Below are 23,255 nucleotides of genomic sequence, written 5' to 3'. Positions count from 1 at the left end.
TTTGAGAATTTATGGTTAAAAAGTGAAGAAATATTTTGGGTTTACATGTAAAATATTTTATTGTGTAAATGTGTAGTTGAAACGAATATAAAAAATAAATTATTTTTTTAAAGGGAACCAAACAAGGACTTAATTGGACCTACCATGTCATTTAAATTGATACTTCATACTATTGATGATAAAACATTACTCAATGTCTAATTTTTTTTTTTTTTTATGCACATTCGTAACTTATCTCTCATTTACTATCTTCAAGTTCCGTCATTTCATAACTTATAAGTATTTTTAAAAAAATAATAACAATTTCTTGATTCAATTTTCAACAAAACTTGCCATGACATGGTCCCTACCATGCATCCCATTGCCCATCCACAAGGTCCCATTTTACAATTCATACCCTGGCAAGGTATCCTCCCCTTTGCAACAAATGAGTATTATACTCCCTTTTTGGCCTTTAGTCATGCATGAATCATGGACTGTGACCCCACGTAACCAACCTTTCCTTCTCATTCTTTCAAAACGGAACTCAGTTCCATCGCCAACCCAAAAAATGTAACGCTCTTCTTGGACCATCTTCATTTGACTTTCAAATTAGAATTATAGCGACAAGATTAAGAGGCTTTTGGACACATTTGATATTTGCCCCCTGAAACGCTAATCTTGAGACTTATCTATCGTGTAAAAATTCATCCTATGATGCTACTTTTCATTTTCACCCACCTGATTTATTTTTTCACTGTATTTTTACCCGAAAAGCTGACTCTAATTATACATTAATCACAAAAATTAAGCAATGTATTATTTTTCTTGAATTCTTTTACGTTATTTTGTTGTTAAATGGATCTTTACAGTTCATTTCTCCGTCATGGGGGCCTTCCTTTTCTTAGCTACCGTTAGTGATAAGCACGCCTGACAGGCAACTAATCATCACTCCCCCGCCAAGCACACACTCGCACGTATTTCCTCTCTCTCTTACAGCGAAAAATTCTTTCTTTTTTCTTCTTAATTTGAGACTTATCTTTTCTTGTTTAAAAAAAAAATTGTTTTTTAAGTGGTATTGTTAATTGAGCTTAATGGTGTGACTAGATTAGATCTAATTTGGGCCAGCTTCAAAATTATTACCTCAAGATTATAAGGTAATTAAGGTACTGAATTCTGTCTCCTTTTTGCATTTCTCTGTGTTACCCTGATTTTTGAGTGATTTTGAATTTTGATGTAAAATTACTACATATTTGTTTGTTCTTGTTTAGAGGAGTGCCGATGATTTGGCGTTTATTATGTTAATGGTCTAGAAGTTTAAAGTTTGTTGTTTTTGAATGTTGTAACAACAATGTCTTTTTTCGTAAATCGTGTGTTTGGGCGCTGGAAAATCTTCTTTTTCTTTAAATAAGAGATTTAGAATTTCAAGATGAATGAACTCGATGAAAGATAAAAAAGAAATTGATAGGCTGAATCGATCAGTCTACTTTTTGATTAAAAAGGAAATTGATTGGATGAATCGATCAGCATATTTTTTAGATGTTGACATTTTATGAACATCAACGTGGGAAAGAAAATGTTGGATGGAATTTTGTTATGGCATCTGATTACTGCACCGCCTTTTCATTTTTTTGGGGTTCTGGAAATCTTCTTCTTCTGCTTGTGCTGCTGCAGTCCCCCTCTCGTAGAGATTGGAATATTTTGTTTTTGGTACCGGGTGAAATGTGATTTGTTCATGTTTGGCTTGATCACAATGAATGTGAAGCTATTGAAATTGAGGTACATTTTGGGGTTACCGTAAGAGAGTTGCCATTTGAAGTGGTTTGATCCACAGGTGAAGATTCTATTGAGGCATTCAAATTTTGCAGCATAGTTGGGACATTTTATCAAACATTTAATTGGCAAACGTGGAAACTTAGCCACCTGACCCCGAGGAAAAGCAAGCATCATGGAAGCTTGTTTGCAAGATGTTGAGTATCTTTGAGCTGAATTGACATGCAATGAAGTCTGCATGAATGATAAAAATGAGAAGCAAAACCTGAAACAATAGTATTGTGGAGACATACTGTTCCAAGTGTACAAGAGAATGGGCTGAAAACAAGTTTTTCAAGGAACATGTATGAGGCACTTTCTTTTGCTTCTTTTAGATGGAATTGACAATGAAAAGTTGCTTTAGGTGTGTTTTATTGCATTCACAAGTGAAACGTAACCCGGGTTGTCTTTCATGGTTGCTTTCTGGTGGTAGTATTTTTCAAATTCTCCTAATGAAAGCGTTACATGTAAGTCAGAAGTAGGGATTCATTGAAGGTTTAGGACTGAATTTTGTCTTCTGGTTAAGGCAATTATAGTCGTGAGGTTTCATGGTTCGTAAAATTTCTCTTTTGGCATTGAGCAAAGTTGTTAATTATTTGCAGAGGACAATAAGCAATGAAGTCTTGGTTATCCTGCAAAGCTTCACTATTCTCCCTATTTCAGATCTTTCTATTCTGAATTTTATTGTTTTTGGATCAATATTAACATTTGAGTTTGACTGTTTGGGTTCTTCTCATTTAAGTAAATTCACTATTTTCTTAGGGGCACATTTTAGCTTTAACACAAGCTTTTTTATTTTTTCTCTGATTGCTTTGGTACCGAAACTAGTTTAGTATTTCTGCTTTGCCCATTCTTGATTTTCCTTTTGGTGGTTTGTTTATTTCCTGTGATTGTTTTTCATTTTTGGTTGTTTTTGTATTCAGTTAATGACTGTCGAAGGTCTTGCTAATCTAGTTTCAATTCAAAGTTGAGAAAAGACTACTTTGAAGAAGCCAGTCAGAATGTCCATTTCATTGAGAAATTTGGATCCAGCTTTTCAAGGGGCTGGACAGAAGGCGTATCCTTATGTTAGCGTATTGAACTTTTGTTGAAGTAGCTATCAAGTTATTATTGATACGTTATTATCTTTCCTGTTTGAAAAATGATTTTTTTTCCCAGAATTTAAGAGGAACCTATTAATGTACAGTCTTAAATTGCAAAGTTAACCAACAACTATGACTGATATCCCACCATCAAGGATCTATATGTATTTGCTTTCTGTTTTTATGGTCCTTGACTTTATATAGTGGAACTGAGATATGGCGAATTGAAAAATTCAATCCTGTCCCAGTCCCAAAGTCTTCATATGGCAAATTTTTTACCGGAGATTCCTATGTGATTTTGAAGGTGAGTGTTTTTTTCTTTTTCTTTTTCTGGGGTAGTGTTGATTAGTCTCTAAAACTAGCTTTTTGAACATCATTGTAATATTAATTGTGTGAAAAAAAAAGCTAAGGCCCAAATTACTATTAATGCCTGCAAACTGATCGGGTAGTATACCGCTAAAATAGTTTAGGCAAAAGAAATAAGAAGTCATGGAAAGAGGACCATATATGTCACCTTTGTGATATACTCAGTGCAAATGATATGATCCAGTAATATACTTGTCTTGGCCCTCACAACTTTTTTGGAAAGAGATTGGCATTCGGTATGAGCAAGCTGATTCTTCAGACATTGCCTTAATTCAGTGTTTGTTACAAATATTCAACCACAAAATTATGTACTTTCTATACATATCCAAGCTGACTCTTCGGACATTGCCTTAATTCACTGTTTGTTACAAATATTCAACCACAAACTTATGTATTTTCTATACATATTGCTATTTCAATTTCATCAGTGGCTCAACCTTCATCGTTGTTGTGAATTGTTGGATCTACTTTATGGGTATAACCATTAATTTTCTTCGTGCAGACCACTGCTTCGAAAAGTGGTGCCATTCATCATGATATTCACTATTGGCTTGGTAAAGATACTAGTCAAGTAAGTTTTTCTGGTGTTGTCTGATTATTAGAATCAGATTGAAGTTCTGTCATAGAAATTATTATCTGATTCTAAACGCTATTCTATGAAGGATGAAGCCAGCACTGCAGCCATTAAAACTATTGAACTAGATGCAACTCTTGGGGGGCGTGCTGTTCAATATCGTGAACCACAAGGTCAAGAAACTGAGAGGTTCCTTTCTTATTTTAAGCCCTGTATAATACCTCAAGAAGGTGGAGTTGCATCAGGCTTCAAGCATGCTGAGGATGAAGAGCACAAGACCCGTTTGTTTGTATGCAAAGGAAAGCATGTTGTTCAAGTGAAAGAGGCAAGTCCCATGTTTCATCTGCGCTTCTATTTTGTTTCATCCTTGAAGTGATCTGTTCATTATCAACTTCTTATAAGCATGACAGGTGCCTTTTGTTCGATCTTCACTCAATCACGATGATATTTTTATTCTTGATACCAAGTCTAAAATCTTCCAATTCAACGGTTCCAACTCTACCATTCAAGAGAGGGCTAAAGCACTAGAAGTTGTTCAGTACATTAAAGATACTTATCACGGCGGCAAATGTGAGATAGCGGCTATTGGTAAGTGCACTAGTACTTAGGTGTTTGGGAAGTGACTGAATGAATGCCCATTGCCTGATACCTATGCTTCTTTTCACTGTGTAGAGGATGGGAAATTAATGGCTGATGCTGAAACTGGAGAATTTTGGGGTTTGTTTGGTGGCTTTGCTCCACTTCCAAGGAAAACAGCCACCAATGAGACCGAATTTACTGATACTGTTCCTAGCAAGCTTTTATGGTAAGTTTCTGCCATTCACACTACTTTCTGGCCTCCTTCTTATCTTCATGTCATGTTTTAATTACACCCACATTTATTAACATTCGTGTTGATCAAGAAATTCATGATATTCTGGGACACTGAATGACCTGGGTTAATAATATGAGCAAGATATTACATGCAACATCATATTCCATGCAACATCATATTCCTTCCTCTTACATGTCGAAAAGTAGTCAGTTTGAATTATATATAAATTTTCCAACTGATACTTCAGTGAAATTAATTGTTGTATAACTATTCCCTCTTCCTCTATTATATAGGGATGAAAATTGGTCTTTAACTTGGAGAAGAGTACAAAATTGCTTCATTTCTATTTTATTTGGCATTGATATTTGACTGCGATCCCATGATGTACAACAGATGTACATCTTTACTTAAATTCTATTGTCCCTCCCAACAGAGAGAAATTTTTTTTGATTATATTTCAAACATTTGATGCAAAATTTCCATTATGATTTTTGTTCTATAAGGTGAAACTGTTAGTTCTCTGCTTGTAGTTCTGACAAATATGTGTGTGCCATTCCAAGTGTTGAGAAAGGACAGATGCAATCTGTTGAGGCTGATTCTTTGACAAGGAAGTTGTTAGACACATATAAATGCTATATTCTAGACTGTGGGGCAGAAGTCTTTGTATGGACGGGGAGAAATACTTCTCTTGACCAAAGGAAAATTGCAAGTGAAGCTGCTGATGTAATTTCACGTGCTTTCTGGATTTGCAGATCCGTATACATATCCTTGTCTGTTGTCTTACTCCCGGTCTCATTTGTTTAGGAATTACTGGCTACTGCTGATAGACCTAAAGCTCGTATAATCCGTTTAATTGAGGGATTTGAAACAATTACTTTCCGCTCGAAGTTTGATTTTTGGCACCAATCAACAAATGTGGCAGTAACTGAGGAGGGCAGAGGGAAGGTTGCAGGTTTGTAGTACATATGGCAGATTTGTTCTCTCTCAATTATTATTCACTTGCCATCCAAAACTTCCTCAGTAGCCTAACCTCATCGTTATCTTTAATTTGATGCTTTCTAGCACTTCTAAAGCGCCAAGGGCTTAACGTGAAGGGCCTTTTGAAAGCTGAATCTCCCAAGGAAGAAACTCAACTTTATATAGACTGCACGGGCAATTTGCAGGTGTAGTGCTTCTCTCTGCCTTTCAGTCTACAGATGGATTTGATGCAATATCTAGTGCATTGGACAATAGGTTATTTTATTTTAGCCCCATTTTGGTGGCCTTTAATTTAATTTAATTTAGTTTATTTCTCGTACTCATTTTCAACAATAAAATATTCCACACGTAAATCCAAAATTTTTCCCTGCTTTTTAATAACACATTCTCCAAAAAATACTATTCAAAAAACATAGTTTTTCAAAATTAAAGGCTACCAAACAGGGGCTTAATATTCTATTTTATAATATCGTGAAACAGATATTAGTAAGGAAAAGCATGTGAAAGAGACAAGAATTCATTAGGAGATGGAGTTGGGATATAGCTAGTTCTCTATGGAAAAAGAAGTTAATCTACAAAGTTATCATTTGCATGTTTAGCCCCAAGCAACCAAGCTTAGAATGTATCACATTTATACATGCTTGATAGCTTCATTTAGCTTTGCACAAAGCAACAATGCCGTTCTCATTTGGCAAACATTATGAAGCAGAGAAAATGATCATGCATTAATGAGGTGGATATTTTTCAAAAGACTTTTAGGGATGGAACTCTGAAGATAATATAGTAAGAGATTTCAGGAAACAAATAGGAAGCCTTCCCAAAGCATTTGGAGATCATAATGAATTGTGGAAGAAAATGAGGATAGTACCTAAGATCTCTGAATTATTTATTTTATGAAATGCTTAAAAAAACATTTTAAAGAAATTTAGAAGTCTTGGATATATTAGTTCTATGATATTCAGGGGTCTTGGCAGATCTTTGCTATTAAGACATATATTGGAACACTTTTTTGTCAAAATGCTTCTGTAACTTCCCCAAGAAAAATATCAGGCTGTAATTTTCGTCAGCCTGTTCATATTCGTAAGCTCACCTAGTATAATAGCTATATCCTTTTCATTACAACCGTATTCTTGGTTCCTTTTTTCCCTTATCCACGGTTTTTTGCTTTCAATTGGTAGGTTTGGCGAGTGAATGGTAAAGGGAAGACTCTTCTTCTGGCGTCCGATCAGTCAAAGTTTTACAGTGGGGATTGTTATATCTTTCACTATTCGTATCCCGGCGAAGAAGTAGAGGAACATCTCATTGGGACATGGTGGGGGAAGCAAAGTTCTGAGGTGAAAAATATTTGGTTGTTTTTCCCCTTTATCATGTTTCCTTATTGGAAAAACTTAATTTCTTATACTTCCTATCATGAGAAAATTTATGTTATTCTGAACCAGCGGATTTAATTTTTAGCTACAAGCACATATTTTTAAGCATTTCCATGCTAAAGTCTGTATAGGCTTCATATAGTAACTATACATATAATTAATATGATAGGAATAATTCATGAAACACAATCAGATGTGAAAAATTGAATATAGGGATTACAAAAATACACTTAAGCAATGTTTGAGCCCCATTCTCTAAAAACTCATTTTTTCCCAAATTTATTTTCAACCACACTTCCTCTCAGCAAAATAATTTTTCACATAAACCCAAAACATTTTCCTACTTTTTAACCGTACTTTCTCCCAAAAAATTACTATTACAAAACTCAAATTTTCACAAAAGATGGGGCTCAAACAAAGCCTTAATATATGGGTGACCGACACGGAGAAGTGTCCAAGTGTGGGATTCTTAGGAAATCTACAACCTTGTGCTTCAAATAAGGGTTCCAATGAGGCACCCTTATCTGACTGTAGATTGTCCGACTCTGGTACTTGAGCAACAATAGCAGAGTCCATAAAGACCATTTTTTTTTTCCTTGAATATTATAGAACTTGCACCGCAATTGGAGACAAAAAATCGACTTTCCTGTAGATATAGCAATGAACTGTACAGAGTGGCAAAAAAGTTTTTGCGTAATTGATCCCAACTTTATCGGGTAATTTGTTGTTTACTTGTAATTGGAGAGACATTCAAGAACACTAATTCATGCTTCTGAGAATGCATAGCAAGTCTTCGTTTATTGTATAAAAATTAAGAATAAGTTACCATCACCTCTATCCCACTGTTTTCATCTTTGGAGTCCCTCACTAAACCCCAAGCCTCAATTACTCCTGTAATACAGATAATTACAAGAAAATAAAAGTACTGAGTAGGGCCTTTTGATCGAATAAACAAATGAAAGTTTTTTGTATGCCACTTTGTACAACGCCTCGCCAACAAACGCTTCAATTCTCTATAACTTTTCTGTCACAAAAGTTTACACTGTCCTGCTTCTACATTTCCTGGTTAAAGTTATGCATATATACTCTTATACCGTTTAGCAAATTATAAGTGATATGGGGAAGATCGAAGATATATGATTAATTATTTGGAGAGTTGAGATCCAAGGATACTTATGAAGAGATATATTATAAAATGAAGTCCCCAGATGACACTTTTTGAATCGGACAAATGTTTCAAAACGAAGAACTCAAAATTTTTCAGCAAGTATTCAAATTATCCTCAGAAAATAAATACACAAAAGAAGAAGTGCAAATGTAGTTATAGTTAACATATATATAATCTAGGGGACAAACCAATGGAGTGAATAGACAGTTTTATGGATACGCATGAAGAATGCTTAAATTTTATATACAAGAGTATTGTTTTCAATAGCCCCGTCGGGAGATGGCCTTCTCAGGTACCCTTGACGTGCAGCTATGTTATTGAAGTTAATCAAATGAAACCACTGTATTAGTTACCTTTTAGTATGATGACTTTGTATGTATTTGTTTGATAAATTAAAGCAAAAATTTCTGACTTGCAGCTCTAAAGCCTAGCTGAAGTTGATGTTGGTAGAAAAAATCTTGCTATTTGGATATCTCTATGTCCAATTGTACTTGTGTTGGCAACATTGAAAGGGTTCAAATCAGTTCTTGATTTATTAGATGTTGCCAGTAATCTGGATCTTATTCATCTCCTCCTAACAAATATATAATAATGATACAAGTATATGTGGGATTTTTTTTTTTTAAACTTTATTTGACATCTACTGGTGCCATGATCATGTTTATTTGAAGTCATTGTTATTGATTGCATTGTTAACTTCTGCTAATCATGCACTACAGAGAGATAGAGTCTCAGCAACTTCACAGGCAAGCAAGATGGTTGAGTCATTGAAGTTCTTACCTACTCAGGCACATTACCTTCCTCGATGCCTGTGATTTTGTTCTTGAATTTTAATATCTGTTTTATAATTGTACTAATCATTTGTTTACTGTGGATTTTAGACTCGCATCCATGAAGGAAAGGAACCGATCCAGTTCTTCGCCATATTTCAGAGTTTTATCGTCTTCAAGGTTTGGTAGAGCTAGAAATGCTAGGAACATATATTCCCAGAAATTCATCTCTTGTGAAGTTATTACTTATATTACACCCTGTTCTTATCAGATGATTGATTGTTAATGTTAACATTTTCTAAATGTCACCAGGGTGGTCTCAGTGAAGGTTACAAGCAATACATATCAGAGAAGGAACTTGAAGATGATACATATAAAGAGGATGGACTTGCATTATTTCGTGTTCAAGGTAGTGGACCTGATAATATGCAAGCAATTCAAGTTGAGCCGGTAAGTTTGGTGCTCCAATTCTTTTGTCTCCCTTTTATATGGTAGATGGCTGGAAATTGCTTTGAGGCATCTCCAATATGTCTTTGTATCCGTATCTTGCAATTTCAGTGATTGTCAGTAATTTGAGTTTTCAACAATTGTCCGAATGCGCATAATTTAATTCTCGATTTTGTATTTTCTTGTCTTACTGGTGCGCTTCACGGTTGTCCCAGGAATGGATCTAAATAGAGCAACAGTTTGTCCTGATACTGTTGCTTTAAAAGCTGCAGTCACCTGTTATTGGTTGTCTGCTGGAATTTCTTTATAGTAGAATTCATGTTTGGAGTCACAGGAATAGAATGGCTTCACTTAACTTTGGGACCCTTGAGAAGTAAATTTGAAGATACCTTGGGTTATTCATGTTATCTGGCGGTTCTAGATCCTTTTCAAGCTTAGGCTGAAATTCACCATTTTGAGTGCTTGAGGGCTGTGAACTCTTGTATCTGAAGTAAGGTTCTGTTTTGATTAAGCTTGAACCTAAAAGGTCATGGTAAAGTGTTTCCTGATTTGGGATATTGAGACTGTATTATTTGGCCTCGGTAATCAAGAATCTTTGAAAATGGCAATTTTTATTCCCATTCACATAGAAGTTTAGAGTAGCAATTTTTGACATGGACCCAGTGGCCTGCAACTCCTTCCTTATCAGTGCCAGAATTGGCCTGGGTATTACACAGTCTTTTTCATAGTGGCAGTCACCTTGAACTGCATTTGATATGAGGCCATTTCCCAGATTAATTTACAATATCTTAGGCCAAGCGTTTGGTTAAGTAGAATGGACTGATGTTAAGAGCGGTTTTTATATGTAGTAGATGTTGACCTCAAAAACAGACACTATTTTTTAAAGCCAACGGTAGTTTTTCCCTCCCAATTTTGGCAGGATTTTCCCTCTTTTTGGGGATTTGGGTGTGCTTTAGAAGCCAATATTTTGTATAGAAAGAGTGAGATGGAGATTCACGTTCTCTTGTCCGGAAAATGTTTCTCAATCGGATATAGTATTTCAATTATCAAGAGGTCCAGTCCCTGACTCCCTTTCAATCCGAAGCATATTTTAGAGAGATAATTTTTCAATCTTTAAGATTTTTAGAGTGAAAGTTTGATGTACCCTTTGTAACCTTTTTTTTTTAATTGTGCAATGGTCTTATTTATATGCATTTTTAGGGGCATTTTATTTAATTTCGAGAGTTGACATTTTTCAATCATTATGTTGGAAGTTATGATTAAGTCCGATTTAATCTAATTTTCAATGTTTATGGATTTTCGTGCTTTGTAACAATTGTCCAGAGTTTCATTGTTTGCACGTATGAGATTAGTGCATTGATTCTGTCAGAATTTGCATTGAGGTTTTCGTCTCTGTTCGAGGCCAAACCGAGGCCTTTATTGATGTAGTACATAATCATGATTAGTAGTTTCCTACTACAATTGTCATTTATCTTTTCAATTATTTTTATCTTTTTAGTTATAATAGGTTTGATCTTTTTATTCTTTTTTCTTCTTAGATTGGGATTTTAGTTTATTTTCTTTTAGAATCTAGTTTCCTTATACTATTAGGATTGGGGTATAATTTTGCCTATAAATACAAAGGCATTTTACACTTTTTGAAACACAGTCAATTACAAAACAATAAAAGCGACATTATTCCAATATAGTTCTTAATTTCGATTCTTGTTACAAGAATTCCCAAACGCTTCCGCACCATTTAGTCATGTTGCTGGTCGAGGCTTTCAATCTCGTTTCTAGCCAAGTATTTGGGTTTTGGACACTCCATTTCTTAGGGGAGCTTAGAGCTTTGATGGCTGAGACATACTTTGCCTCGATGACCGAGACACAAATTTTCAATCACACATAGACACGTGATGGGCCCTTTTGGAGCTGACATGGAATTCAGTGTACTATGATTATTTCAATACATAATAGTAGACATTGAATAATGTGGCCAATTTACGTAACTTGGTGAATCCCAAGAGTCTCCAAAGTTGAGGAATTTTGGGTCAAATTCATGCCTATCACGTAAAAAGATGGCAGAATGTTGATGTTGGATTTTCAGCTTAACTATATATCTCACCTAAGAGTCATGCTTGACCTCAATTCTTTTTTGGAGGTCAAATTGCTAGCTATGGAAGTTGAGACGAGTTCTTCCACGTCGGCAAGACGCTAAGGTTTGTTAGTTTATATCAAATGAAGGTGTTTTGGGTTACTCGTCCCCTTGGCCCAAACACGAACTAATCATTCTCTCCCTCTATTGTACTTGTGGTGTTAGTCCATGTTTAATTTTTATGGGATGTTTGAAGAAGCCATTTGAAAAAGAGAAGCATGCAAGTGTTGAAAAAAGCCAAGACCTTTAGAATTAGGATTTGCATTGCTCCTTTTTAGTTTTTTAGTAAGATAGATTTAGATTCTACACAATGCATATGGGAGGTGAAACATTGGCTTCACAAACGAGTACCTATGTCCATTGAAAGCTCCTAATTGTTACCTTGTCCGTGATTCATTGTATGTGGCCACGGTGGAGCAAGATGAGTAGGCCAACTAGCAAGCTATGATGTTCAAGGGACGGTGGACTACTGGGGCAAAAGCGAACAAAATGATCTAGGCAATTGTAGTGTCTAAATGGACTGGACTGAGTTCAACTAGGACTAAGATATTAGGTGGATTTTGAGGTGTGCAATATTTGCTAGGGACAACCTTCCACATCTCATGGCTTCTACTCATTTATGTATGCACTCACATACAAATGCACAAATTGCATTTAACACCATATTGGATGCCCTACATTTTCCGCCAAATGATTTTTTCATGTCTTGATCCTTTCGTTGTCTGGGTATACTTTGGCACACCTTGACTACTCATAAAGCTTGTTTGTAAACTATAATAATCTCATTAGAATTTGCAGTCAAAGTCAAACATTAATTTCACCACACATTCACAATAATTACTTATTAGCCACACATTTCCTGGGATCCACTGCTCCTTTCCATTATAATCTCATTGTAATTTCTTCCAAACAAGCACATAATCTCCCATGTTTTCATCTTTGCATTTGTATATGTTGTACTACTATTGACCGGTCGTTGGTAGATGGTTTGCCTTTGGGTTTGAGATGCCCATTATGGTTCAGGCATGCAGCTTGTGTTTTTAAGCTCTAAGTTGAGGCCAATCAAGTCTCTATTGTACAGTTCGTGCACATCTAACCTGGTCTATCTCAATGTCACAAAATTTTAGATGTATGATTATGATTCTATAGACTTAAAGCACAAATTCTTTACACTTGTAGTATTTGTATAAAATCAAATTTATGTACTTTATTGGTAAAATATATTCCATTTTGTTAAGAAAAAAATTTCAGGCATTGCATTTTTTTTAGTCCACCTAGAATTTTGTTCTTTATATATTTCAACAACTACATCAAACTGTAGCCAACCAGTTTGTAGTCAGTTATGTATCCTCTTTGTCATTCCTATGGGTTTATTGTTAGATTTACTGCATCTGAATCCTCAGTAGCAACAACCTATCATGCTAGTTTTGGTCTACTTCTCCCTCTTTGGACTTGTTTTACAAGAATCGCATCACTCTTATAAACGTGCTCCTTTTTAGGTCTATGCAAGACACAGTTTTGGTCCACTTCTCCCTCTTTGGACTTGTTCTACTAGAATCCCATCACTCTTATAAACGTGCTCCTTTTTAGGTCTATGCAAGACACATTCCAACCATCGTCTTTATTCCCTTAACACTTCCACTTGTTACATACATTCTAATTTTCATCATTCACAATATAGTTTAACCACACATCTATTTAACCATCCTCATATTCACTACGGTCATCTTATCATTTCTCCTTCGACAACCCATCACTCACAACCAGGTCTAAACATTGTTATGTAGAACCTGCATTTTAACCTGGTAAGAATTTTTTAGTAAAAATAGTTCTTGTAGCACTTGGCATTTTCATTCAATCTAGTTTAATCCCATGCATTACATCCTTTTCCATTCCTGCTTGTTAATAAAAACAAACTTTTGGGGACAACATGATCCTATCAGTACCTCCATTATCGTTGATATTCCTGCTGTTAATGAAGTCGTACTGCATGCAATGTTTCTTGGTTCTACTTGGCCTAAAATTTTTAGAATTTACGGGTTGTTCTTTGTACCTATCATCTAACTATTTTTTGCTCTATGTAAATTGGATGTTTATTAGTCTTGATTCAAGCTTTGAAGAAGCTAGAATCTTTTTGTATTGATGAAAATGTTTAATTTCAAGCTAATTACAGTATGATATATTATGGTTGTGACTTCTACATTTTATATTGCTACATGGTTTAATGGAATGAATATGTTTCCCAAAATTCTTTAATTACTAAAGATCAATCATTTGTGAAGGAAAATTTTCAAAGTACACCCTCTATATTGGATTTTTTTTTTTTTTTTTACCTACTATGTTTTTCTTTATTGAATTTTGCTAAACATTTTACAATTATGTCATTACAAAAATTCGTACATACCAAAATACCCCTATTCAAGAATAAAAAATTTTAAATCATGTAATGTTTAACATTTTAAACTATTTTTTTATTTTTTGAAAATTTTAATTCCTATTCTTTTCCATCTATTTTTCCCCTTTCCCTTTCACATATCTCTCCACAAATTAGATTTTTGCAAAGTCTCTTGATTAAATTATTAACATTTTTTAAAAATGTTTTTTTTTCCAAAAAAAAAAACTTTTTTTAAAGCTTAATCGCATACAAGAGAACAAAATTCAAGATACTTAGACATACATTTCACATGATTTTTGTAATTTATATAAAATGAACATAACTTTTTAGTTAAATATGAGAAGAATATCCATTTTACAATGTTGGAAAAAATCAAATGAATTTTTTATCTATATTTTTCACTGTGTTATTAAATTATTAAAAGTTAATTTCTTATTTATTTAATTTCGAACTCTAGGAAAAAAAATATAATAAAATTTGTAAGAGAAAGTCATTTTATTAATATCACTTCTAGTTTAAATTTTGGAGAATGAATAAAATAATTAAAGAAATGGTATGTAATTGTCACATATTTTAATATATACATGGTGTTATTGTTATTTTATAAATAAGGGTATTTTTGTATTTTTAGCTATTTATGATCGTATATTTGTGAATCTTTCAATTTTTTTGTAGCAAATGTTTCGTTTTATTACAACTTAGTAGGTGATACTTTTACACGTGTGTTGATTTACTTGCTATAAATTACAATTGTTGTCTTCTTATGTATATATTTTTCGTTTGAGGCCTTGTCCATAATATCTGGGAGCAAAGCTTTAATAATTAATAATCCGACTTCATTTCAATTCCGTTTTAATTCCGTTCTTCAACCCTTTGTGACCATTTCATGCTGGAGTTCCTTGATTAATGTTAACGAATTTCTCGCAATTTAAGGACAAGGTTCTTTCTTGTCTTGCCCAAAACCTTCTTTATTCTCATGTGAGAAAGACTCACCCACTGCAAGGTATTACATGGTGCAATATCACTACCAATTCCTATGTTAAAGTGTCTGTTTTTTAAAATGCCCAAGAATACAAGTAATGCTCTTTTAAGTTCAGTTCAAATTTGTGCAATTTTACATAATTTTTTTGCCATATGCCATTGAAACATGCCTATGAACTGTTACATCTATTTGTCCTAAACTTGTCAAAAAAGAAAGGAACTTTCCTTTCAAAATACTAGGTTTCATTGAGCTACCATATGATTCAGTTTTATGACTAGAAGCATACATCTGTTTTGCTGATTTGCCCAATTTGTCAACTACGACTGCTGAGGAAATATGATTTATTTATTTTGATTCAGGTGGCATCATCTTTGAATTCCTCTTACTGTTACATACTCCACAATGGTTCCTCTGTGTTTTCCTGGTCCGGAAACCTTACAACATCTGAAGACCAGGAACTTGTTGAGAGGCAGCTGGATCTTATAAAGGTCTGATAGTTGTTAAAGATGCTTTCCTTCCTCTAAGAGTTGATTCAGCATTTAGAGGTTTCATTTTGTCACAGATCATTTTGTTTGTCTCTTTCATAATATGAATTACAAAGTTATGATACCTTAATAATCTTCAGCATTTGCCATCGTATTTGAATATTTTATCGAGTAATGGAAAAAAACTTAGTGCCGTGTTTTTGCCAATGGTTGTTTACCTATCTAATTTACTCGTGACACTTCATTCCTGCAGCCTGATATGCAATCCAGACTGCAGAAAGAAGGTGCAGAATCTGAGCAGTTCTGGGATTTGTTAGGTGGAAAATCTGAATACCCAAGCCAGAAAATTGCAAGAGATGCTGAAAGTGATCCTCATCTATTCTCATGCAATTTCTCAAAGGGTGTGAAGAAAAAAAAATTCATTTCTATAACATTTTTATTTTTGGATATTTGTAATCAGACCTCCTATATTCTTCTGTACTAACTTATTTGTTTCATTCATGACATTGATTACTGCTGAATTTATCACTGTCTTCAGGAGGTTTGAAGGTATGCCATTTCTTCATATGGATTTATTACTAGGGAAATAACAGCAATGAAATTTGACTAATACTTTTAGAGTCTATGCCTTCTTTTATCTACTCATTTGAGTAGTCGGGTATGAAGGGATGGTTTGTCCAAAGCAGCATCCTTTAAAAATTGTCTTTTTCCAGAACCTCTTTGCCTTCCGCCGGCATAATCTTTATAAATGTACCTATGTCTTTAAATTTTATCATAAGATACTAATGGTTTCACAAAATGACAGGCCGAAATGTGGCATTAACCTCACTTTGGCTGTATTCTCTTATATTGTCCTCTGAAACATTGAATTGGAGTTTTTGTTGCAGGCGACTGAAATACACAATTTCAACCAAGATGATCTAATGACTGAAGATGTATTCATTCTTGACTGTCACTCGGATATTTATGTGTGGGTTGGGCAACAGGTTGAACCCAAGAATAAGCACAATGCTTTGGATATTGGAGAGGTAAGCTTTCAATTTCTTTAATGCTTTGATTATGGAAATGTAAACTGCCATATATTATCTACTGCATTCATATTACTTAAAATTGGGAAACTGAACACTTTTGGATCTAATGAATGGCCTGTTTCCTTCTTGAGAGGTCCAAGCATCCAATTCCCATCCTGGTTCCTTGTCCTATAAAACGATTGTAGCTAGAAGGTTTAATGTCCTGACCATTGGTGTATGAGAGATGTGGTAACTGCATGTACAGTAGTTTCCTATCCTTTGCTAGACAGCTTTGAAGTATTAGGTTTTGCAATTCAAAGAGGTCTTGGGGTAGATGGAGGATGTAATCAGCATATTAACCTGAATGTCATGGTGCTTAAATATATGGATCTCCTGTTGTCAAGTAGTTTGAGGTAAGATACATTATTTATTGAAAGGGAATGATGTGTTTGGTTGGAATTTGATTGTTCAGAATTTTAAGGTGGCAATGTGAGTGGTTGAGGTGGCCACCACCATGATTTTGTGTTGCTCTAAATAAATACGTTATGTTTAGTTTTCATCCTTGAAATATCCTTCATCTATCGTCTCTGGTAGGTTTGTGAAACCAATCATATTCATATTTTGGTTTAGTCGCATCGACTTACTGAGAAAGACTTTCAAATAATGATGTCTTTAAGCAGTGATATTGTCAATTTATCAATCTTCTGTTAGATGGATACGTTTTAATAGTGATTCATGTCACTCAAATTTGGTTACCAGCATCAACATGTTCTGAGTATCTTGGGGATTATATAAACTGATTTAACTCTGAGAAGGAAAGGGAAAAAATAAGTATTAAGTGAGTTTGTTATTTGGCTCCCAGTCTAGACTTGTTTGGAATGGAAGGAAGCTAGAGATTTAGAGCCGGGAGGTGAGTTGAGGTTTTGGCCCAATTTTCCCTGAAACTAGTGTCATTACTACTAGCATCCTAGAAATGAAGTAAACTGCTTAAATTGGCGCCAAAACGCGATGATATGTTTGGCACACAGTATTATACATCACTACAATATATAATAGATAGGATTTCAACTTTTTTAATGCTTTATCGTGTCCAGTACTATCTAGTCCGGTATACCAAACATACTAATATGTTTATCAACTTTACCTAGTTAAGCCTATGTAATGTTTCTCATATGAACTCTCACCAGTTTTTTTTTTTTATTTTGACAGAAATTTTTGGAGAGTGATTTTCTAATGGAGAAATTATCTCTCCAAGCTCCAATATATATTGTTATGGAAGGCAGTGAGCCAACTTTTTTTACTCGCTTTTTCACTTGGGACTCTTCAAAATCTTCAGTAAGTGCCGGTATTAAGTCTGATGTTATTTGTAGGGTTTCAGATCCTCAGAAGATACTAATGATCTCGATTACAGATGCATGGGAATTCTTTCCAAAGAAAACTTGCTATTCTCAAAAATGGGGCTACTGCGCTGTTAGAAGTGAGTTTCATTTGCTTTACCTCCCTCTGTTTCTGTTAATTAATTTTTTAAATATATTTGTGTTATTCCCATTTTGATTGGTTATCTTGTTAGTAAATGTGAGTTTACCTGTTAAATGCCATGACTGCTACTTCTGTCTTTATCATCCTTGCACGCTGAAAATATTTTTAAATGTCAAATTATTTAATGTATCTAAGTTGAAGTAATATTTCACAAATAAATGATGTAGGACATAGCAGTGATGTGGGTACTCTCACTATATAACTTGTGAATTTTATAAGCTGACATGCATTGCATTTTTGCTGTCCAATTTTCATTAATTGTTTTTATTTATTTATTATATTTTGAAGTTTTGAGCTGGAAGGTACATATTGAATGCTCGTGAATCTTATACACATATATACTAGCTTGTCTTTAGTAAATTTATATGTTATTCGGTTTTGGGAAGCAATTGTCGACTTAAATGATAGGTTACCTTTTTATTTGAAAAATAGTAAACTGTGTATATTTTGATGTGTAATCCTCTCAAGTCTCAAGCTTTATTTGTTGAACGCTTTTGGTTTCAAGACTGTAATTGGTAATATGAATGTCAATTCAGAGTTTCCTAACTACATGCCCACTTTCTCATTAAAGCTGAAGGTGTTTTAATTTTACATGTAGATTATTGTAATTTTTCATGAAAAGTATCAGTGCTCTATAAATGAATGGCAAAAAAAAATTCCTCTTATTAGAGCCGGTACCAACACAAAGATGAGCACACGAGAGAGAGAGAGAGAGAGAGAGAGTTATAGTCCTTTGGGTACTAAGAGCTCGACTTTTGAGTGTTAGATATTTGATATCTAATAAGATTGCCACATCATGAAAATATCTTGTATAGATGCGTCCGATTAGGGAAAATATTTTGTCAAAATTGTTTGCATAATGTGGAGAAACTTTGTGGCAAAATGCGACAAAATACTTGATGATGAGATTTTTCGGTCATACAAATCATGGTAAATGCATATAGAAATGAGAGAGTGAATTGTCCCAGTTAGACCCTTTTAGCCTTCTTTTTTTGGGTTTCTTTATTTGTCAATCCTTCATGTTCCTCTCGTACACATGCTCTCTTATTATTTATTTATTTATTTTTTGGAAGAGTGGTGGTTCACAACTTCATTTGGAAAGCACAGGATCTTAATCACATGCTCTCTTCTCCAATTGATAATTCATTTCATACATTATTTGAACACAGAAAATCTAAACATGATGAAATTCCTAGAAAATAGAATCATAAAATTTGATATCCCATGTGCATGCTATTGGAGCCATATGCCGTGCACATTTGGGAGGGGGCTGAAAGAAGAGCCTGGGAGGGTTTTGCTACCTTTTTTAAGTTTTTCTTGCACTTATTTTTTCTTGTACGTTTGAAAGTTTAAATTTGTCTTTTCAATGGATTTAATGCGTGTCCCAAAAAAAAAAAAGGCCGAAAGGGGCCTGCTTGCATAAAAAGTATAACTTTGAGGGACCTATTCTCTGAGAAGTTAGAATATGGGACCTGAGAGCCAATTAACCAAAGAATGGGGCTAATGGCTGCTGTTACAGTATAAGAACAATGGCTGTTGTGACGAAATACTTCAAGATTGATAATTTCATATATTTTTGCCTAAATTAAAACTTATTGCATGTTTAAAATTAATGAGACCTTGTTCTTTGTTACTACTACTTAAAGGAACAGTTCGACTTCAAAATTCTATTCACGTGAGAAACTTGCTTAGGAACATTGGTTTAATCTTTCATTATGCACAAAGCTTAAATTTCAGTATCGACTTCCATGTTCTGGAAATACAACTGTTCAGTATTTTTCAGCATATTACATACTCTCTTTGCTACTTCTCCTACTACTTCGTACTCTAGATGTTTGTCCTAATTTTTTATTTCTTTTCTTTTCCATTTCCTCGGTATGTTGCATGATAGAAACCCAGAAGGAGAGTAATACCTATCTCATCTGGAAGGTCTGCTGCACCTGAGAAATCACAGCGTTCGAGAAGCGTGTCTTTTAGCCCTGACAGAGTTCGTGTGAGGGGAAGATCTCCTGCATTCAATGCTCTGGCAGCGACTTTTGAGAACCCAAATGCGAGAAACCTTTCGACCCCTCCTCCGATGGTAAGAAAACTTTACCCAAAATCTGTGACCCCGGATTCAGCGAAATTGGCCTCCTCCAGAGCAGCATCTATATCAAAAATAAGTGCAACTTTTGAACGACCTGCACCAGCACGAGAAACCCTTATACCCCGTTCTCTTAAAGGTAATATTACTTGAATTTTTCTAAATCGCTAAACTAGCCATCATGAGAACTGTGTAACTGTTGAACTACCTCATTTAGAAGCTTCAATTGCCACGGATGCAATTATTTATTAAAATTTAGTATTCAGCATACCCCCATGTATACTAGATCCATATTTTCATCAAAGGCTCAAAACATGCATAGTTTTCATAAATGGGCAGTGGTGAGAAATGAGATACTATTATCTTATCTAAAAGTTTAAGTTGCCAAGAAAACTCATTTACTTATTTTAATTTTGTATTCATCAAAAAACTTAATATTCTTAATCATGCTGAAGTGAGCCCTGAGGTACCCAAAACCAAACCAGAGACGATCTCTAGGGAGAACTCCGCCAGCAAACCTAAACCTGTGACTATAGAGGAAGATGTAAAAGAGGGCGAAGTTGAAGATGAGGAAGGGCTCACAGTATACCCATATGAACGCCTTAAAATAACATCGACAGATCCAGTAAAAGAAATTGATGTGACCAAAAGAGAGGTATTTATTCAAATAACAGTGATTATGGGTCATATTCATTATTTTTTCTATGAAAATTTTCAATCTTTTTTTGCAGACTTATTTGTCTTCAGAAGAGTTCAAGGAGAAATTTGGGATGGCTAAGAGTGCTTTCTACAAGCTGCCAAAATGGAAGCAGAATAAGCTTAAAATGGCACTTCAGTTGTTCTGAGTCCTCTATTAGTATCGGGTTCTATCTCAGTTGCTCAAGTCTAGATTACAACAAAGAGAAAGCACGCTTGCAATGGATTTTCTTGCTGTATTTGCTGAATGCAACTGCTTCAATCAAAAATCGATTTGCGTATGCTTTTTCAAAATGTGAAGGGACCAATTTCTCCTAGTAAGGGACAGCCTCAGTGCATTTTTAGCTGCTTCTGCCCCCAAGAAGCTCATTTCCATAAATCGCGAAGTTTGGATACATAGGCTTTTTTTTTCTTTTTTTTTTTCTTGAAGAGTTAGTTGCATGATATTCTTTTTTATCACGGGTTTTTGAGAGCTTGCTTTGTTTTTGTTTTTGTTTTTGTTTTTGTTTTTGTTTTTGTTTTTTGTTTTTGTCGTTTTTTGTGCTTTTGCTTTCAACATTGATTTAGCAGATGTCTGGAAGTGCAGATATTTTAGGTTCTTCAGTACTATGAGGATGCAAAGTGTATACAGGATCATTGTTTAACCATCCGATGAAACTCTGAACTTTATATGCTCCATTAGTATTTAGTACAATCACTTTGTGCCTTCAAATTAACTTTTTATCTATGCTAATTTTTTCTTCAACGGCAAAAAAGCACGTTGGTTATATAGTAAGTTTATAAGCACATTGGACACTCTTTCTTTACAAGTCGATCTTAGAAGTTCTACTCAGTGTGCAATTAATTTGTAATAGTGATATCAGAGTGGTCATTCTTTGACCGCAACGTGGATTAGTTTCAGTATAATGCCATAAACTTATCCTTGTCTTCTCCAAACATTCTGAGGGGCATGTAAGCTTGTGAAAGACTCGTCTTACAGGCTTATAAGTGTGTCGAGCAATCCTTAATATGCTAATTTTAAGAGTCAGTTACTTATGAAGCCTCATTTGTGACCATGGCCTCAAAAGAACGAAGATATCCTCGAACACATAAGATGGCTTAAGGATCTCATTCTGACTCAGAGATAAGAGTTGCGAGTTTAATTTATTACACAATCATAGGGACGTAGCAGAAGTTGTTTTCAATCATTTAAATCTGAATTTCGTGAGGAAAATAGTATATGACGAAGTTGAACAATGCTGCAAAATTGTAGTTTGAGAAGTATAGAAAGTGTGAGCAATTTACTGCATTCTATTACTGGGGATTCTTAACTTGTACACTGTGTAATGGTGTTTCTTTTGTATAGTAAAGTTGGTTTTCTTCACTTGCGAAAGTGATATTTCCCGCCGAGTTAAGGCCGAGTCGTAGCTGCACATCTGTGGTATTGCTAATTGAACTGCATTGCCTTCTTAGTATCGATGAAAGCATGTAGGTGCATTATTCCGTAGTGGGGATTGTAACTTTTCATAAATTTTCCTTGCATCTAGGATTGAAGGAAATATTCTAGTCTAATTATTGAGGTTGGGACCTAATTTTTTTGAAGATTTGCTGTCCTCTTCATTCTAATGCACATCACCATGACGGTTATCATTGTACAAACATAATAGGTAGACTCGTCTTTAGATGCTTATAAGCCTATAAGAAAGGCTTCTACAAGCAATGCAAAATTCAAAAATAGTTATAATAGCAAGTTTATTTTTTGAAGAAATATTGGTGTATTTTGGCCCTACAACTAAAAATAAGGGAGCTGAGTCTTGTTCTTTTTAATTATTTTCTTGCACTTTAAGTCATTATGGGCGTTTAGTATTTAATTATGTATTAATGCTTTTAATTTTCGTCGTTTCTATTCTAGATTTTAGTTATTATTTAGATGTTAGTCATTGCTTTAAATAATGGTTTTCAATCTTAATGACACTCGATTATTTTTTGAATTGAAATAAAATTGACTTTGAAATTTTTCTCTCTTTTAAATTCTCAATATCTGAAGCGAATCAAAGAGATTTTATATGCTTAGATTTCTATATTCTTAAAAATCAACAAAAACTAGAAAGTGATGGTGTTACAAAATTTCGTGTTTGTCAATTATTTTTACCGCTTCCACACGTCTGATGTGGGAGAAAGAAAGCTATGTTCAGTATTGTAGCACATATTTCTTCTTTGTACGTGTTGGGGGTGAAGAAATAAAAAATAAATAAAATTGTAGCACGTTGATATTCTTTAGAAAAAATTTGTTGACCATATTGCCCATATACAACAATTTTATCTTTTCTCTCATCTCCCTAGGATGCTTATCCTTTCTATCTCACTTCCATGTTCTTTTTTTTTTTTTTTTTCTATTACAAAACCATTTGCCAATTTTTTTTTATTTTTTTCTATTACCAAACCATTTGCAATTACCTAATAATATGAAGAGACTTGCTACAATACCAGAAAATGGATGACCTACCCCGTGACAAAATACTCACATTAGGGGGAGGGCCCGCTTTTTTTTTTTGGAAATTTTTTATGCAATTGGGTCCATGGCAATGTGTT

The 23,255-nt window shown here is 34.4% G+C and overlaps 1 protein-coding gene across 3 annotated transcripts; it reads left to right on the top strand.

Annotated features, from left to right (window-relative positions):
- The first annotated feature begins 796 nt into the window (after positions 1 to 796).
- On the top strand, positions 797 to 21,378 carry LOC111383546 (villin-4-like). Of its 3 annotated transcripts, none has more exons than XM_023007662.1 (23): positions 797 to 1,136; positions 2,715 to 2,848; positions 3,078 to 3,177; positions 3,742 to 3,810; positions 3,902 to 4,138; positions 4,224 to 4,401; positions 4,486 to 4,618; positions 5,188 to 5,350; positions 5,432 to 5,579; positions 5,690 to 5,790; positions 6,784 to 6,939; positions 8,863 to 8,931; positions 9,025 to 9,093; positions 9,226 to 9,363; positions 15,231 to 15,359; positions 15,610 to 15,757; positions 15,895 to 15,905; positions 16,244 to 16,384; positions 17,576 to 17,701; positions 17,778 to 17,843; positions 19,797 to 20,127; positions 20,444 to 20,643; positions 20,720 to 21,378. In XM_023007662.1, the coding sequence occupies exons 2-23, from the start codon at positions 2,793 to 2,795 to the stop codon at positions 20,831 to 20,833; spliced, it is 2,883 nt and encodes a 960-aa protein (XP_022863430.1). In that variant the 5' UTR covers positions 797 to 1,136; positions 2,715 to 2,792; the 3' UTR covers positions 20,834 to 21,378. The 3 variants fall into 3 exon arrangements, with proteins under 3 accessions (XP_022863430.1, XP_022863429.1, XP_022863431.1); XM_023007661.1 differs by having other exon boundaries at positions 797 to 1,145; XM_023007663.1 differs by lacking the exon at positions 797 to 1,136 and adding an exon at positions 1,839 to 2,096.
- The last annotated feature ends 1,877 nt before the right edge of the window (positions 21,379 to 23,255 follow it).

The sequence above is a fragment of the Olea europaea genome, unplaced genomic scaffold (assembly GCF_002742605.1).
Source record: "Olea europaea var. sylvestris unplaced genomic scaffold, O_europaea_v1 scaffold2712, whole genome shotgun sequence".
NCBI lineage: Eukaryota > Viridiplantae > Streptophyta > Magnoliopsida > Lamiales > Oleaceae > Olea > Olea europaea.
This window is presented reverse-complemented; position numbering and strand designations above follow the sequence as displayed.

Excerpts from the sequence above, each read along its gene's own strand:
- LOC111383546 (XM_023007662.1), top strand. The coding sequence starts at position 2,793 with ATGTCCATTTCATTGAGAAATTTGGATCCAGCTTTTCAAGGGGCTGGA. Across the intron at positions 8,932-9,024 it reads TGAAGTTCTTACCTACTCAG|ACTCGCATCCATGAAGGAAA; the intron begins GCACATTACCTT and ends TGTGGATTTTAG. Across the intron at positions 15,360-15,609 it reads GGCAGCTGGATCTTATAAAG|CCTGATATGCAATCCAGACT; the intron begins GTCTGATAGTTG and ends TCATTCCTGCAG.